The following is a 19210-nucleotide window of genomic DNA, read 5'->3' as shown; positions in this document are numbered from 1 at the left end:
TATATGTCCATGCCACTCTCTCACTTTGTCACAGCTTACCCTTCCCCCTCCCCATATCCTCAAGTCCATTCTCTAGTAGGTCTGTGTCTTTATTCCCGTCTTGCCCCTAGGTTCTTCATGACTTTTTAAATTTTTCCTTAGATTCCATATATATGTGTTAGCATACAGTATTTGTTTTTCTCTTTCTGATTTACTTCACTCTGTATGACAGACTCTAGGTCCATCCACCTTACTACAAATAACTCAATTTCATTTCTTTTTATGGCTGAGTAATTTTCCATTGTATATATGTGCCACATCTTCTTTATCCATTCATCCATCGATGGACACTTAGGTTGCTTCCATGTCCTGACTATTGTAAATAGAGCTGCAATGAACATTTTGGTACATGACTCTTTTTGAATTATGGATTTCTCAGGGTATATGCCCAGTAGTGGGATTGCTGGGTCGTATGGTAGTTCTATTTTTCGTTTTTTAAGAAACCTCCATGCTGTTCTCCATAGTGGCTGTATCAATTTACATTCCCACCAACAGTGCAAGAGGGTTCCCTTTTCTCCACACCCTCTCCAGCATTTATTGTTTCTAGATTTTTTGATGATGGCCATTCTGACCGGTGTGAGATGATATCTCATTGTAGTTTTGATTTGCATTTCTCTAGTGATTAATGATGTTGAGCATTCTTTCATGTGTTTGTTGGCAATCTGTGTATCTTCTTTGGAGGAATGTCTATTTCGATCTTCTGCCCATTTTTAGATTGAGTTGTTTGTTTTTTTGATATTGAGCTGCATGAGCTGCTTATAAATTTTGGAGATTAATCCTTTGTCAGTTGCTTCGTTGACAAATATTTTCTCCCATTCTGAGGGTTGTCTTTTGGTCTTGTTTATGGTTTCCTTTGCTGTGCAAAAGCTTTTAAGTTTCATTAGGTCCCATTTGTTTATTTTTGGTTTTATTTCCATTTCTCTAGGAGGTGGGTCAAAAAGGATCTTGCTATGATTTATGTCATAGAGTGTTCTGCCTATGTTTTCCTCTAAGAGTTTGATGGTGTCTGGCCTTACATTTAGGTCTTTAATCCATTTTGAGTTTATTTTTGCGTATGGTGTTAGGGAGTGTTCTAATTTCATACTTTTACATGTACCTGTCCAGTTTTCCCAGCACCACTTATTGAAGAGGCTGTCTTTTCTCCACTGTGTATTCTTGCCTCCTTTATCAAAGATGGGGTGACCATATGTGTGTGGGTTTATCTCTGGGCTTTCTATCCTGTTCCACTGATCTATATTTCTGTTTTTGTGCCAGTGCCATACTGTCTTGATTACCCGATTTGATTTTAAAGTCCTTAAAAGCAGAGGTTGTCTCTTGTTCTGTTTTTGTCTCTCCTATGATGCTTTACAAACGTTGGGACTTGCACACAGCAGGTGCATGCCTAATGATTGTTGATTAATGTGTTCATGAATAAAATATTTACCACTGTGAGATGAAGGGAAAGGGGTGTGCTTTGTCTTTTAGAAATGGCAAGTTCCAATCCTGCATATATAAAGATGGAAGAAGGAGACCTTCCAACAAGATTAAAGTTATTGGATGACTTGGTCTCTTTTGACAGTCCTTTGTTGATTGCTTGTGCTACCCGGTGAGTGGTCCTGTATGTTGTTCATGTGAACTAAAGCACAGACGTTTTCTTCGTCTCAGTCTGTAAAGTTTTACTCTGTTACATGTTGAGCAGCTTCTTGTTAGCATATTTATTTTCATTTCTAATAAATACGTAGATAATGTAACCAAGTTATATTATCTTACTGAAGTTGGAGACTAACATGTTTTGTTTTTAAATGCAGATTGTATGAGAAATTTGGAGAATCTGCCCTTCGATCCTTAATCAGGTTTTATCCATCCATTTTGCCTTCAGATGTCATGCAGCTTTGTCATCATCATCCTGCTCAGTTTTTGGCTTATTTAGACAGTCTGGTAAAATCAAGGCCTGAAGATCAACGGTGAGAAGGAGAGAATATTTGTGGACCCTCCTTTTTTTTTTTTTTGGACTCTCTTTTGATAGGGCACTGTTTCTCTAGTATAAGCAGTTGGAACATTTTTACTATTAACTGCCACAGGATTGAGGCACCTGCTATGGAAGAGGAGGATTTTGGCAGTTATGTTCCATTCTTTCACAATTCACGGCACACACCACAAATGTGTGCATAACCCACACTTCTCTTTCCTCCCTCTCTCCCTCTCAGAGATTCTCAGATCAACAGAGTAAAATTAAACTCTGTTTCAAGGCCTATGCTAAGACAGATAAGCTTCCTTGTTGTCTCTGCCAGTGAGTGGATTTGCTGCCACCTTTTTGTTGTGATATATCCCAGCTTTTTGTGGGTGGATCTCAGTTACAGCTCTTAGCTTCTTTGGGCTGAGGCCTCACTTCCTATCTCCACATGGCAGTGAACAGACATGTCCTTTGGTTATTGAGAATGGCAACTTCCCCCCACTGTTTCTTCTGATTGGTTCACATTTGCTATACTGGTATTTATTTCTCCTTTTTTTTTTTTTTCTGCCCTTTGGTATTTCCCTTATTATCTTGAAGCTCAGCTGTTCAGTTAAAAGGCTATTATATTTTCACCAGCATTTCTATACATTTTGTAGCAGAAGAGTTTTCAAGTTATTTCATCCACTGTCTTGATCCCTTAATAACATTTTCTTCACATCTGCACATTTTATCTTTCCTTTCTCAGCATGAATATTGGTGATTTTTTTCCCAACTTTCTCTTAGGCCATTCTTCCTTGAGTCCCTCCTACAACCAGAGTCTTTAAGACTGGATTGGCTGCTGTTGGCAGTGTCCCATGATGCTCCCCCAAGCACCAGCACTATGGACGATGAAGGAGACCCCAGGTATAGAAGGAGTCCTGTTTCTAAGCTCTGCTGCTCCTTTGGAATGGAACCAGTTTATTCACATATAGCATTCTGGGCTTACTTCAGGAATAGCTATGGAAGCGACTGACTCAAGTCATGGTAGTAATCAGATTGAGTGTACTGCTTAGTGGTTCTGAACATGTTTTGAATCACAGACCGTCTAAGAATCTGATGATTCCTCTCAGAAAAATGCACATTCATACAAAATTTTGCACATGATTGCAGAGAATTAAACTGGGCTACTGAAACTCTTTCATGGACCAACATTAAGAGACCTTCGTGATTAAACCTGTGTTAGAAGAAAATTGTTAGAAAATTGTGTGTATGTGTGTGTGTGTGTGTGTGTGTGTGAGTGTGTGTGTTTTCTTCCTAGAAATTTGCCAAGGGATTTTTAGATGTAACCTGATGTAGGATTTTTTTTTAACTTTGACTGTTTTTTTAAAGCTTTTCTAGTATATTTTTAAAAACTTTTATTTTTTGGCTGCATTGGGTCTTCGTTGCTGCACACAGGCTTTCTCCAGTTGTGGTGAGCGGTGGCTTCTCTTGTTGAGGAGCATAGGCTCTAGGTGCGTGGGCTTCAGTAGTTGTGGTACACTGGCTCAGTAGTTGTGGCTCACGGGCTCTAGATTTGCAGGCTCACTAGTTGTGGAGCATGGGCTTAGTTGCTCCGCAGCATGTGGGATCTTCCTGGACCAGGGACTGAACCCGTGTCCTCTGCATTGGCAGGTGGATTCTTAACCTTTGCACCACTGGGGAAGTCCCTGATTAGGATTTTTTTTTTAAAAAGAATTCATAAAACATACACACTGTTACTTGTAATCTATCAGAAATATTCCTTGTGTTTTCCTCCAGGAGAAACTTTTTAAAAGCTCCCAAAATGCCTATCTTATATGCCTAGAGAAAAAGGTCTGGAAAGATATAAAATGGCTATCTGTGAGTGATGGAATTATGAGCTTCTTTCTTTTGCTTTTGATTACTAAAATATATAATTAAAAAAATAAACAGGTATTTGTCTTTGGAAAAATAGCTGTTTTAATTTTACGAAGGCCAAGTAGAAATGTTTGAAAAATATAATAATGGAAAAAATATAATTAAACTCTGATCTTACCTATCAGCTGACGAATAAGCATTTTTGTAGAGTTTATTTCCTGTCTAATTTACTGATATTTTTTTCATTTTTCAGGCCTCATTCCCACTTGTTTTCCTGGGGTTACAGTCAGCTAATCCTTCATCTAATTAAACTTCCTGCAGATTTTACAACAAAAGAGAAAGTGACTGACATCTGTAGGTCTCATGGGTAAGTGAGAATTTTCCTAGAAGCTGAAGTTAAGATTAGAATCATTTTAGTTAGTAACTTTGTAGTTAGGGGCCTGAACGGATATGCTTTGTCATTTGGGATTTTTTTTTTTGCTACATAAAGGTGGCTTTTTGTTTTTTTGTTTTTTTTTTTTTGCGGTACGCAGGCCTCTCACTGTTGTGGCCTCTCCCATTGTGGAGCACAGGCTCTGGACGCGCAGGCTCAGTGGCCATGGCTCACGGGCCCAGCCGCTCCGCGGCATGTGGGATCTTCCCGGACCGGGGCATGAACCCATGTCCCCTGCATTGGCAGGCGGACTCTCCACCACTGCGCCACCAGGGAAGCCCGGCTTTTTGTTTTAAGTGATAATAAACATCTTTTTTTGTCTTAAATTTTGAGTGTATTTTATTTTGTGTGTGGAAGAGACTGGTCCTTGCTCATTCCTCTCTCCCCCTTTTGCTTAGTTGTTAGCCCCAGTTCTCAGGTTTATTTAATTAAGCACCAGACTGTGTGATACAAGTTATAATTGATATAGTTTTGGAGAAGGGAGAGATCAGGATGGGCTTGGTAGAACGGCTGGTGAAGGACTCAGGGAGGAGGTGAGACTTTGAGGTAAGCCCTAAGCCTGGGTAGGATTTGTATTCAAACAGGAGCCAGGAGGAGGGCAAGTCAGGTGAGAGAAACAGCAAGAGCAAGGCCATGAAAAACTGCCATTGCTTTTTATCTGTACCACATATTTGTAGTTATTCATGGCCTGAAGATGTTATCTTATGGCTTTACCTGGATTACAGTCTTTTGGAGATAGGGACATGTGTCTTCCTTTTCCCTCATGATACATAATTCATAAAGTGGTAGGCACTTGGTACATATTTGTTCACTGATAATGAGGGATGAGACTGGCCAGGTTGTGGGTCATGAGATCATATAGGACCTTGAAAGGTGGTTAGAAGAATTTAGTTATCAGCAGAGACCCTTTTAGCCTTTTTGGTACAAAAATGACATGATAAAATGGAGGTTTCTGGAGATCATTTCTGGTTTCATACATGAGAAAGATTGGAGACGAGAAAGGAAGGCCAGCTAGGAAGCTGGTGCAGTAATTCAGGTATGACCAAATTGATTCTAGGTCAGCAGAAGGAGCACATCTAATGGCACATTTCAAAGGAAAATGCAGTGGGACCTGTAGATACTGGGTATAGCAAATGAAGGAAGGGGAAGAGTCAAGGAGAACTTCCAAAGTTTGCATACTTAGGGAAGAAATATGCTAGTTTGTTATTGAACCTTAAAGTTTATGAAGTGTATAAGCTTAAATGTCTCATAATTGGGGCTTGGCCTCAAATGTCAGTATTTATCACTAGCTTTATTTATTTTTTTCTTAAATGCTCTAGATTAGGGCTGTCTAATAGAATTTTCTGAGGCAGTGGAAGTATTCTATCACGCTGTCCAGCATGGTAGCCACTAGTCACATGTGGCCATTAAGTACTTGAAATATGTATTGGTCAACTGAAGAACTGACTTTTAAATTTTATTTAATTTAAATAGCCACATGTGGCTAATATCTACAGTATTGGACCACACAGCTCCAGATAAATTCACTGCTTTTTATTCCTCTCTCCAACTTTGGTCTCTTTAAAGTTTCTGGCCTGGATATCTTAATCTCTGTTTGGAGCTGGGGAGAAGAAGAGAGGCCTTCACGAATATTGTGTATCTGAATGATATGAGCCTGATGGAAGGGGACAATGGTATGTAAATCCCAATCGGTTATTCTTGGTTATAGTATTTTAGAAGTCACTACAGACTATTCAATAAAGAAATTTGATAAATATTTCAATGATCATTTATGTTATTCTAGCTAGCTGTCACATTTTTGGAGTTTTTTTTTTTTTTTTATCTGTACTACTTGGTATACCATGAAATCATAACTACAAATAAACTACAGGCAACTTTTCTGTTTCATGAGTGCCTACCACGTGAGGCATTATATTGATACCTGATGCTTTTCCATATGCTGTTTAAATGAGATATTAAACCTGTGGGATAGTTACTATTATTTCGATTTTAAAAAAGTTATGATTGAGGCCCAGAAAAAGGATAATTAGTTTCCCCACAGTCATACAACTAGTTAATGCTGGAGCTGGTGTTCAGACCAGGTCTGACCATCTCTAAAGCTTGTGCTCAGGTTTTTTGATCTGCATCATGTTGCCATTTTACACAGCCCAAAGTTAGAGATCATTAAGATGAACTTAGAGTAGCAGTCAGATTTTCCTAAGCCTTTACAGGTACTTAGGGTTTTGTTTTTTTTTTTTTTTTTTTTTAATTTTCATCAATTCAGTACAGATAAAATGGCAGTCAGGAGGCCAGGACTTTGACACACTGATTTCTGAAGTCTGAGAGTTCATCCTGCACTCAGAGAGGTGGTCTTGGTCTGTTTTGTAGTGTTACTTTATTCATCTCAATGCAGAGATGCCAGCAGCATGACATCAGGATCCTTCATCTAGCAGTGTGATCTACAGCCTTTTTCAGCCCTATTGCTGTAGAAGAAGAAAAGTTACAACCAAGCAAAGAAACCAGATGACTGGCAAAGAGATAGCCTCAGGTGTCACAGTTACAGCAATAATAACTGAATCATCTTTGTTTCAAAAATGAAACAAGAGGGTCACATGGTTTTGTAGAACTATAGATGTGTTCACTTTGGAAAAATAACCAGAAAAGTTAAGATATAAATGGTTTATTCTTTTAAAGTTACAACATGATGTTTGTTATAGAAAAAAATGGAAAATCTAGGAAGAATGAAGAAGATATCACCTAAAATTCTTCCCACCCAGATAAAAGTACTCTTAATATTTTGTTAATATAATAATAATAGCTATTCTTACCCTTGGTGTATTAAATGGGAGTCTTTTCTTGACATTTTTGTCTCCTAACTTATATTTCACTTCAAAGAATGTTGCTTTTGCTGCCAAATATATATCTCATATCTATCTACTTTCTTTGGCTCCACCACGGTCATTCTGATCCCAGCTACTTGCCTGGTTACTGCAATAACTTTATAATTGGCCTTCTGGTTTTCATTCTTGCCCATCTTTAACCGATTTTCCTTAGAGCAGCCAGAATGGTTCTTTTTTTTTAATTAAAATAATTTTTATTGAGATAACATTGGTTTATAACATTATATAAGTTTTATGTGTACATTATATTTCCACTTTTGTATACCCTGCAGTGTACTCACCACTAAAAATTTAGTTTCCATCTGTCACCGTGTTTGTTCCCTTTTACCCATTTCACCCTGCCCCCACTCCATCCCCTCTGGTAACCACTACTTTGTTCTTTGCATCTACATGTTTGTTTTTGTTTGGTTTGTTCATTTATTTTGTTTTTGTTTGTTTTTGTATTCCACAAATGAGTGAGATCATATGGTGTTTGTCTTTCTCTGTCTGACTTACTTCACTTGGCATAATATGCCCAAGGTCCATCCATGTTGTCACAAATGGCAAGATTTCTTCTTTTTTTTTATGGCTGAGAAGTATTCCATTACGTGTGTGTGTGTGTGTGTGTGTGTGTGTGTATCACATCTTCTTTATCCATTCATCTATCGAAGGGCACTTAGGTTACTTCTGTATCTTGGCTATTATAAATAATGTTGCAGTGAACATAGGGGTGCATATATCTTTTCCAATTAGTGTTTTCATATTCTTTGGGTAAATACTCAGAAGTGGGATTGCTGGATCATATGGTAGTTCTATTTTCAGCTTTTTGAGGAACCTCCATGCTGTTTTCCACTGTGGCTGCACCAACTTACATTCCCACCAACAGTGCACAGAGTTCCCTTTTCTCCACATCCTTGCCAACATTTGTAGACTTTTTGATGATAGCCATTCTGACAGGTGTGAGGTGATATCTCATGTGGGTTTTTTTAATATAAATTTATTATTTTTTATTTATTTTTGGCTGCGTTGGGTCTTTGTTGCTGCACATGGGCTTTCTCTAATTGCGGCGAGCAGGGGCTACTCTTTGTTGCGGTGCACAGGCTTCTCATTTTTGTGGCTTCTCTTGTTGCGGAGCACGGGCTCTAGGTGCACAGGCTTCAGTAGTTGTGGCTCGCAGGCTCTAGAGTGCAGGCTCAGTAGCTGTGGCTCACGGGCTTAGTTGTTCTGCGGCATGTGGGATCTTCCTGGACCAGGGATTGAACCCGTGTCCCCTGCATTGGCAGGCGGATTCTTAACCACTGAGCCACCAGGGAAGTCCTCTCATGTGGTTTTGATTTGCATTTCCCTAATAATTAGTGATGTGGAACATCTTTTCATGTGCTTCTTGGCCATCTGTATGTCATCTTTGGGAAAATGTCTATTCAGTTCCTCTGCCCACTTTTTCATCCAGTTGTTTATGTATTTTTGGTTATTAATCTCTTATTGGATATATTATTTGCAAATATCTTCTCCAATTCAATAGGTCATCTTTTCATTTTGTGGATGATTTCTTTTGCTGTGTAGAAGCTTTTTAGTTTGATGTAGTCCTATTTGTTTATTTTTGCTTTTGTTTCCCTTGCCTGAGGAGACCTAGCTAGAAAGATATTCCTAGGACTGATGTCAGAGAGTGTCATGCCTATGTTTTCTTCTAGGAATTTATGGTTTTGGGTCTTACATTTAAGTCTTTAATCCATTTTGAGTTGATTTTTGTGTATGGTGTGAGGTAGTGGTCTACTTTCATTTTTTTGCATGAGACTGTCCAATGTCCCCAACACCATTTATTGAAGAGACTATCCTTTCTCCATTGGATGTTCCTTATTCCTTTGTTGTATATTAATTGTCCATATATGTATGGGTTTATTTCTGGGCTCTCAGTTCTGTTCCATTGATATATGTATCTGTTTTTCTGCCACTACCATGCTGTTTTGATTACTATGGCTTTATAGTATAGTTTTAAATCAGGGCGTGTGATACCTCCAGCTTTGTTCTCTTCGCTCAGGATTGTTTTGGCTATTTGGGGTCTTTTGTGGTTCCATGTAAATTTTAGAATTTTTTGTTTTATTTCTGTGAAAAATGTTTTTGGGGTTTTGATAAGGATTGTATTGAATCTATAGATTGCTTTGGCAATATGGACATTTTAACAATGTTAATTCTTCCAGTCCATGAGCAGGGAATATCTTTCCATTTATTTGTGTCTTCTTCAGTTTCTTTTAGCGGTGTCTTATAGTTTTCAGTATACAGGTCTTTCACCTCCTCAGTTAAATCTGTTCCTAGGTATTTTATTCTTTTTGTTGTGACTGTAAATGGAATTGTTTTCTTAATTTCTTCTTCTGCTAGCTCATTGTTAGTGTATAGAAACGCAACAGATTTTTGAATGTTGATTTGTACCCTGCAACTTTATTATTTCTAGTAGTTCTTTGGTGGAGTCTTTAGGGTTTTCTATGTATAAATCATGTCATCCACAAATAGTGACAGTTTCACTTCTTCCTTTCCAATTTGGATGCCTTTTCTTTTTCTTGCCTGATTGGTCTAGCTGGGACTTCTGGTACTATGTTGAATAAGGGTGGTAAGAGTGGGCATCCTTGTCTTGTTCCTGATTTAGAGGGCTAGCTTTCAGTTTTTCACCATTGAGAATGATATTAGTTGTGAGTTTGTCATATATATGGCCTTATTATGTTGAGGTATGTTCCTTCTATGCCCACTTTATTGAAAGTTCGTTTTATCATAAATGGGTGTTGAATCTTGTCAAATGCTTTTTTTTTTTTGCATCTATTGAGATAATTATATGGTTTTTATCCTTCATTTTGTTAATGTGGTGTATCACGTGAATTTATTGTGGATACAACTATTCTTGCATCCCTGGAATAAATCCCACTTGGTCATGGTGTATGATTCTTTTTATGTATTGTATTCGGTTTGCTAATATTTTGTTGAGAATTTTTGCATCTATGTTCATCAGAGATACTGACCTGTAATTTTTTTGAGTCTTTGTGTGGTTTTGGTATCAGGGTGTTGTTGGCTTTGTAAAATGAGTTAGAAAGCATTCCCTTCTCTTCAAGAGTTTGAAAAGGATAGGTATTAAGTCTTTTGAATGTTTGGTAGAATTCACCTATGAAGGCATCTGGTCCTAGACTCATGTTTTTTAGGAGCTTTGATTATTATTTCAATTTCTGTACTAGTGATCGGGCTATTTAGATTTTTCATTTCTTCATGATTCAGTCTTGGAAGGTTTTATGATTCTAAGAATTTGTCCATTTCTTCTAGGTCGTCCAATTTGTTGGCGTGTAGCTGTTCATATTATTCTCTTATAAGCCTTTCTATTCCTGTGGTATCCATTGTTATCTTTCTTCTTGCATTTCTGATTTTATTTATCAGAACCTTCTCTAAGATTAGTGAGTCTAGCTAAAGATTTGTCAATTTTGTTTATCTTTTCAAGAACCAGCTTTTAGTTTTATTGATCTTTTCTATTGTCTTTTTAGTCTTTATTTCATTTATTTCTGCTCTGATCTTAATTATTTCCTGCCCTCTACTGATTTGGGGCTTCATTTGTTCTTTTTCTGGTTCCTTTATGTACAGGGTTAGATTGTTTATTTTAGATTTTTCTTGTTTCTTGAGGTAGGCATGTATTGCTTAAACTTCCCTTTTAGTATCACTTTTGCTGCATCCCATAGATTCTGGCATGTCATATTTTCATTTGTCTTTGGGTAACTTTTGATATCTTCTTTGATTTTCATTGACTTGGTAGTTGTTCAGTAGCATGTTGTTCAGTCTCCACATATTTGTAATTTTTCCAGCTTTCTTATAGTTGATTTCTAGTTTCATAGAAATTGGAAAATATTCTTGATACGATTTCAGTCTTCTTAAATTCACTGAGATTTGTTTTGTGTCCCAACATACGGTTTACCCTTGAGAAAGTTCCATGTCCACTTGAGAAGAATGTGTATTCTGATGCAATTGAATGGAATGTTCTGTACAAATCTATCAAATCCATCTAGTCTGATGTTTCATTTAAGGCTGCTGCTTCCTTGTTGACTTTCTGTCCGGATGATCTATCCATTGATGTCAGTGGGCTGCTAAATTCCCCTACTATTATTGTGTTGCTGTCAATTTCTCCTTTTAAGTCTGTTAATAATTGTTTTATATATTTTGGTGCTCCTGTGTTAGGTGCATATATATTAATAACATTATGTCTTTGTGATGAATTATCCCCTTTATCATTATATACTATCCACTTTTGTCTCTTGTTATCTTTTTTGGTTTGAAGTCTATTTTGTCTGATATAAGTATGGCTACACCCACTTTCTTTTGGCTGCCATTTGCCTGGAGTGTCATCTTCCATCTCTTTACTTTGAGCCTATAATTGTCTTAAACTCTGAGATGAGTCTCCTGGAGGCAGCATGCAGTTGGCTCTTGGTTTTTAATCCACCCAGCCTTTCTGTGTCTTTTGATTGGTGAATTCAATCCATTTACATTTAGGATGATTATTGACAGATGAGGATTTGGTACTGCTATTTTTATCTTTTGTTTTCTGGTTGCTCTATATCTTCATTATTTCTTTTTCCTTGTATTTCTGTCTGCCATTTTGCTTTGGTATTTTTTCATGATGTTTTTCTCACTTTCCTCTTTTTTAATGTTTTGTGTCTTTGCTCTAGATTTTTTTTTTGTGGTTACCATGGGGTTTGTATGAAACATGTCATAGATAAAGTAGTCCTTTTTCTGCTTATAGCATCTTATCTTTATGTACCTATATGAGTTCCACCCTTTTCCTCTCCCCCTTTTGTATTTTTCTTGCCTCAAATTATCCCTTTTTATGTTGTGAGTTTGTTACCAAATTGAAGTAGCTATAATTACTTTTTCTACTCATCTTTGCCCTTTAACCTTTATGCTGTAAAGTGTTTAAAAAACCTCTTCTGATAAAGTGTTGCAGTTTAAAGATTCTGTCTGCTTATCACTTTACTCAAAGATTTGTGTACTTTGCTCTTTTCTGTTTGTTTGTTTCTGGTAAAGAGCTCCTTTCAACATTTCTTGTAAATGCAGGTCTAGTGTTGATGAACTTCCTCAGCTTTTGTTTGTCTGGGAAAGTCCTTATTTATCATTCATATCTGAATGATAACTTTGCTGGATAGAGTATTCTTGGGTGATGGTTTTTATCTTTCAGTATTTTGAGAATGTCATTCCACTTTCTTCTGGACTGTAGAGTTTCTGCTGAGAAATCTGTTAATAGCCTAATGGAGGTTCCTTTGTAGGTTACCCTTCCTTTTTCCCCTGGCTGCCTTAATTCTTTGTCATTGACTTTTAACAATTTTAATATAATATGTCTTGAAGAAGGTCTTTTTAAAATACATTTATTTATTTATTTATTTATTTATTTATTTTTGGCTGCGTTGGGTCTTCATTGCTGTGTGCGGACTTTTTCTAGTTGTGGCGAGCGGGGCCTACTCTTGATTGCAGTGCTCTGGCTTCTCATTGTGGTGGCTTCTGTTGTTGCAGAGCACGGGCTCTAGGTGGGTGGGCTACAGTAGTTGTGGCATGTGGGCTCAATAGTTGTGGCTCGTGGGCTCTAGAGTGCAGGACCAGTAGTTGTGGCACACGGGCTTTGTTGCTCCGCGGCATGTGGGATCTTCCTGGACCAGGGCATGAACCCATGTCCCTTGCATTGGCAGATGGATTCTTAACCACTGCACCAGCAGGGAAGGAAGTCCCTTGAAGAAGGTATTTTTGTATTGAGATAATTAGGTGTTCTCTTAGCTTCATGGGCTTGTATATCCAGTTCCTTCTCCAGTTTGGGAAGCTCTCAGCTATTACTTCTTTAAATAAACTCTCTGCTCCCCTCTCCCTTTCTTCTCCTTCTGGGAAACCCATTACCCTAATGTTGTCTTTCCTAAGGAGTTGGATAGTTCTCATAGAATTTTTTCAAATATCTTATTTCTTTATTCTAGAGTTCTATCTTCAAGCTCACTAATTCTCTCTCCCATGTGATCTGCTCTATTTTCAGTGCTTTCTAATGTTTTCTTCAACTCATTTATTGAATTCTCTAGTTCTAGAATTTGTTTTTCTTTTTTAGAGTTTTAATCTCTTTTGTAAAGTATTCCTCTGTTCATTAATTTCGTTCCTGAGTTCATTGAACTGCCTGAGTTTTCTTGTAGTTCCTTGACTTTCTTCATGACAGCTATTTTGAATTCTCTGTCAGTTAGATCACAGTATTCTGTGACTTTAAGTTTGGTTTCTGGAGAATTGTAATTTTCCTTTTGTGGTACAGTGTCACTATGGTTCTTCACAGTGTTTGATGAAGTTGTTCCTCTGACACACATTTAAAGTAGCAAGCACCTTTCTGCTTGATTCTAATGATCCAACAGGTTAGAAATTAGAGGCCTTTCTTTTGTTTTCCAGTAGGTGGCGCTATAGCACAAGTTTTGGGTTTCTCTTACGTCAGCTGCCTCTGGTTATATTTGAGAGTCTGCATTTTGTGCCCTCTACCATCTCCATCTGTGGTGTGGCCCGATGCCTGCATTATCACTTCCTGTACCTGCAGGGTCGCCTTACTTCTGCCAGTGTTGCTAGCATTGCCACCTGGTGCACCAGGATGGTGGGCTCCCTCCTGTCCAGGAGCCCTTGAGTGGCAAGTTCCACTGCTATTGGGGAGGAAGGGGCAGGGGCAATAGCTAGGATTGCTCAGGTGGCCCTGCCATGTCCAGTGCTGTAAGATTCATGGGCTTGCTACTTCGAGTTGGGGGCTGGAGGCTGGGGTCATGTGCACTGCTTCCCCTGCTACTGTCAGCTTCTCTGGGGCTGGAGGGCTGGGACTGCAGACACCACCTCCACTGTTCCCTGGTTCTGCCTCTTCTATGTGTTCCAGTCCATCACCTTTAGTTGTATAGATATGTGGAGAATTCTCTGGTTTCTTGGTGTGTCGGACACAAGAACCTTTGTTGTGTTGTGGATGTTTTACTGGTTGTAGGTTAAGGGGAGAGACAAAGGTAGCTTTTCACTCCACCACGTTGCTGACTCTCAGAATGGTTCTTTTAAACAAAAATTGGATTATGTGGCTGTCCTCCTTGAAGCCCCTTACATTGGACTCAAAATCCAGATTCTTAAGCTGTTCCCTTATGGCCTGGCCCTATCATCTCATTCTCGCTCCTCACTGTGCATTGTAGGCCTTTGTGCATTGTAGGCCTTTTTTGAATTCCTTGAACTCACCTAGTTCCTTCCTGTGTCGAGTCATTTTCCATGTTTCCTTTGTCAGAAATGCAGGCTCCTTCACCCTCCATTCCTGACACCTTCCCTGCACGTTTGTGTACATATGGGCCACAAGCACATGCTCACTAAACTTGTCTCATCTTTCAGCTCTCTGCTTAACTGTCACTTCTCATACAGCCCTTCTCTGATCCTTAAAAAAAAAAAAAAAAAACACCCAAACCTGCCAATCTCTCTAATGGCTCTTTGATCTTTTCCTTTATAGCAAGCACTTAGCACAGTTTATAAGCATAGATTTATTTATGTGTTTGTCTAAGTTCTGTCTCCTTTACTGGACCATGAGTTCCACAGGAATGCAGGCCGGGCTCATCATGTCTGTTTGTTCCTCATTCACATTCAGTGCCTAGTATGGAGTGTGCCCTGGGTAATTACTTACTGCGTGAGCAAATGAAGGAATGTTGAAGCTAATTTTATGGCTTCTCCTTTTCGTGAGCTATTTGTTCAACAAATATTCAGAAAACAACTCTGTATTGGGGGTAATGAGATTATATTCTTTAATATTTTTATGTTTTGGTATGAAACATTTTCACGAATAGTTTCTCCTGTATGCAGGCAGAGTGCTAAGAGCGGTCAGAGCCCACATTGTTTCTCTGTGTTTGAGTAGGTTGGATCCCAGAGACTGTGGAGGAATGGAAGCTTCTCCTACATCTGGTACAGAGCAAGAGCACAAAGCCAGCCCCCCAGAAGTCACCAAATGGGAACTTCAGCGATGGGCCTTCCCCTATCAACGTGGAGAATGTGGCACTCCTGTTAGCTAAGGTCATGGGCCCAGACCGGGCCTGGTCACTGCTACAAGAATGTGGTTTGACCCTTGAGCTGTCAGAGAGGTTTACCAGAACCTGTGATATCCTGAGGATTGCCGAGAAAAGGCAGAGGTAATGTATGTCTGTCCTGCCCTATCCACAGGCACCTGGTGAATGTAGAATTGCACAGATTTTCAGAGGTGGATGGGACTATAGAGATCACATAGTCTCAATCCCTCATTCATAGATGAGGGAACAGAGACTCCTCTGTTGATGAAGGTGATTAAGAGAAGAGGCTAAAGTAATATTTTGTTCACAGTCATCACCAAAACACTGTTTAGGTTAATGTAAATACCCAAATCTGATGTGTACTCAATTCTTTAAGAATATTGTTGGTACCGCATACCTAATTGTCTCAGTCAGGGTTTTTTTTTGTTTTGTTTTTTTTAAACTGTGGTAAAATACAGATAACATAAAATTTCCTGCCAACCGTTTTTAACTACTTGGTTCAGTAGTGTTAAGTATATTCATATCAGTGTGCAGTTTCCAGAACTTTTTCAACTTACAAAACTGAAACTCTATACCCATTAAACAACAGCTCCCCCTTTCCCCTCCACCTAAGCCCTGGTAACCACCATTCTACTTTCTGTCTCTGACTTTGACTACTTGAAGTACCTCATATAAGTGGGATCATACAGTGTTTGTCTTTTTGTGACTGGCTTGTTTCACTTAGCGTAATGTGAGTAATGCTGCTATGAACATGAGTTTACAGATATCTCTGAGACCCTGCTTTCAGTTCTTTTGGGTGTATACCCAGGTGTGGAATTGCTGGATCAGATGGTACTTCTATTTTTAATTTTTTGAGGAACCTCCATACTGTTTTCCATGGAGCCTGCACCATTTTACATTCCCACCAATTATAGCACATCCCCACCAACACTAGTTATTTTCTGTTTTGTTTTGTTTTTTTGGATAGTAGCTATCCTAATGGGCATGAGGTGATATCTCATTGTGGTTTTATTTGCATTTCCCTAGTGATTATTGATGTTGAACATCTTTTCATATGCTCGTCGGCTATTTGAATGTCATCTTTGGAGAAATACCTGTTCAAGTCTTTTGCCCATTTTTAAATTGCATTATTTGTTTTCTGTCATATGAGTTCTTTACATATTCTCAATATTAACCTCTCAGATATGTGATTTGCAAATATCTTCTCCTGTTGTATAGGACAGGATGCCTTTTCATCTGTTGATTGTGTCTTCTGATGCACAGAGTCAGTCAGCTTTTTTAATCCTTTCTTCTGAAAAGAATGAACAATGACAGCTAAATTTGCCTGTTTCTTTTCTTTGGGATTTCAGAGCCTTGATACAAAGCATGCTTGAAAAATGTGATCGGTTTCTCTGGTCTCAGCAGGCCTAATTGAAGAAGATTCAGCAGGGTGTCACGACATTTTGAGAAAAACTGAATCGTGCTCCGGAACCTTCTGAATGCATTTGTTATTGAAGGAAAGGCCCCACCTGAGATCCCTGCCACCTTATTGGGAGCACTTTTGTCCATGTCTGTAACCTCTGCATTTGTGGCTCTATCTGTACCTCAGTGTTTTTCAACTGAAGTTGAATTTTGAAAGGAATCCAGTCCTTGTTTGCTGAAATGAAGTGCTCTGGAAGGAATCAGAATGTGAATATCCCCAGCTATGCAGTCCTTATTCTGAACAACAGTGTTATTTGTTCCTTGCTGGTGGACTGGGGGAATTCTTTTCCTGTCGCGACTGCCATGTAGGGAGCAGAAGTTTCTCATCCTGGTCACATGAAGACATACAATGTAATTGACAGAAATTGAATTCCTTTTTTATCTTCTCTGGGACACTTGAGAAATTACCAAAGTAAGATCTGGTATAATGGAATTAACACATAAAATGAGTGAAATACTGAAGATTCAAATCAGATGTTTAAATGAAATGGCCCCATATTTAAATTGAGCTAATTTAAAGTGTATTTTTTTTTCCAGTGCTTGACATTTTCTAATCTGAACCTATATACAACTAATTCATTACTGGAAATGTTTTACTCCAGTCCTTCCTAAACAGTAGCCTAAAGGAATCATGCACTTTTAAAATTTGTTTTTTAAAAGCCATAATAAAGGAAGGCTGAGTACTGATAAAGATCACAGCAAGTGCTTGTATTATTTAAGCCAAGTACTAGATTGCCATTTTCAGGCTCCTGTATACTTACACAGCATGTTATATTAATAATAAATGTAAAATCTAATTTAAAGATTATTTGAATGGAATGTAGACATGAGGTTTTATAGTGAGCAATTTGCAGGAAGGTGTGGTGTAAACTCGGTGTGGAATAAGCAAAGTGTTGGGTACATTGAATGATTCACTTCTTTCTTTCATTTATAACACAGCCAGAGAACTATAGACACAAATTGCTGTCATACTTCCATGTGACATTTGGATATGACATAACCAGATTAGTTGAAGAGATGATCAGAGAAGGGAGGCTTCACAAAGCTTCCTAGCATTTTGGGAAGTGTGGAAAACCTAACAATTTTGGTCACCAGTGTGTGGCAGAGTGTGTGTGGGGGGTGTCTCCCCACGCCAAGCAATTCTCCAACACCAGCTGGGTGTCCTACAACTCAACTCAATTGAACGTATCTCCCTGGAGATAGCATCCGATTTCACAGGTTAGGGGTTCAGAACCACAAAACTGCCCCCACTTAAGATGCCAGTCACAAATCCAGGTTGTTAACCGTACAGGCGTACCTCTTTTTTTTTTTTCAGGCATACCTCTTTTTATTGTACTTTGCTTTATTGTGCTTCACAGATAGTGTTTTTTTTCTTTCTTTTTTGTTTTCTTTAACAAATTGAAAGTTTGTGGCAACCCTGTGTTCAGTAAGTCTATCAGTACAATTTTTCCAACAGCATTTCCTTACTTTGTGTCTCTGTCACATTTCCCTGATTCTTGGAATACTTCAATCTTTTTCACTCTCATTATTTGTCAGGGTGATCTGTGATCAGTGATCTTTGATGTTACTATTGTAATTGTTTTGTGGCACCACTGCACCCATGTATGATGGTGAACTTAATCGAGAAATGTGTGTTGTGACTGCTCCGACTGGCCGTTCCCCATCTCTCTCCCTCTCCTCAGGCTTCCCTATTCCCTGACACACAGCAATATTGGAATTAAGCCAATTAGTAACCCTATAATGGCCTCTTAAGTATTCAAGTGAAAGGAAGAGTTACACATCTCTCACTTTAAATCAAAAGCTAGAAATGATTAAGCTAAGTGAGAAAGGCATGTTGAAAGCTGAGATAGGCTGAAAGGTAGGCCTCTTGCATCAAATAGCCAAATTGTGAATGTAAAGGAAAAGTACATGAAAGAAATTGGAAGTGCTACTACAGTGAATACAAGAATGAGAAAAAAGTGAAAGAGCCTTATTGCTGATATGGAGAAAGTTTTAGTAGTCTGGATAGAAGATCAAACCAGTCACAACATTCCCGTAAGCCAGAGCCTAATCCAGAGCAAGGCCCTAACTCTTCAATTCTGTGAAGGCTGAGAGAGGTGAGGAAGCTACAGAAGAAAAGTTTGAAGCTGGCAGAGGTTGGTTCATGAGGTTTAAGGAAAGAAGCCGTCATCATAACATAAAAGTGAAGCAGCAAGTGCTGATGTAGAAGCTGCAGCAAGTTATCCAGAAGATCTAGCTAAGATCATTAATGAAGGTGGCTACACTAAACAACAGATTTTCAGTGTAGACAAAACGGCCTTATATTGGAAAAGGAGGCCATCTAGTACTTTTCATAGCTAGAGAGGAGAAGTCAATGCCTGGCTTCAAAGCTTCAAAGGACAGGCTTCCTCTCCTGTTAGGGGCTAATGCAGGTAGTGACTTTCAGTTGAAGCCAATGCTTATCTACCATGGTGAAAATCCTAGGGCCCTTAAGAATTATGCTAAGTTTACTCTTCCTGTGCTCTATAAATGGAACAACAAAGCCTGGATGACAGCACAAGTGTTTACAACATGGTTTAATGAATATTTTAAGCTCCCTGCTGAGACC

The 19210-nt window shown here is 38.6% G+C and overlaps 1 protein-coding gene across 3 annotated transcripts in view; it reads left to right on the top strand.

Moving 5' to 3' along the window:
• The window catches only part of HPS5 (HPS5 biogenesis of lysosomal organelles complex 2 subunit 2), a 44984-nt gene extending 27469 nt beyond the window's left edge, over window positions 1–17515 (top strand). For all 3 annotated transcript variants that reach the window (XM_029208498.1, XM_029208500.1, XM_029208499.1), the window contains exons 17-23: window positions 1504–1624; window positions 1827–1982; window positions 2756–2875; window positions 4080–4193; window positions 5826–5932; window positions 15015–15285; window positions 16512–17515. In XM_029208498.1, the coding sequence (XP_029064331.1) occupies window positions 1504–1624; window positions 1827–1982; window positions 2756–2875; window positions 4080–4193; window positions 5826–5932; window positions 15015–15285; window positions 16512–16572 (950 nt within the window). In that variant the 3' untranslated portion in view covers window positions 16573–17515. The remainder of the gene's footprint in view (window positions 1–1503; window positions 1625–1826; window positions 1983–2755; window positions 2876–4079; window positions 4194–5825; window positions 5933–15014; window positions 15286–16511) is intronic.
• The last annotated feature ends 1695 nt before the right edge of the window (window positions 17516–19210 follow it).

The sequence above is a fragment of the Monodon monoceros genome, unplaced genomic scaffold (genome assembly GCF_005190385.1).
Source record: "Monodon monoceros isolate NGI ecotype Baffin Bay Population unplaced genomic scaffold, NGI_Narwhal_1 Super_Scaffold_7, whole genome shotgun sequence".
NCBI classification, from domain to species: Eukaryota; Metazoa; Chordata; class Mammalia; order Artiodactyla; family Monodontidae; genus Monodon; species Monodon monoceros.
Note: the sequence above shows the minus strand (reverse complement) of the source record. Positions and strands in the feature narration are given on the sequence as shown.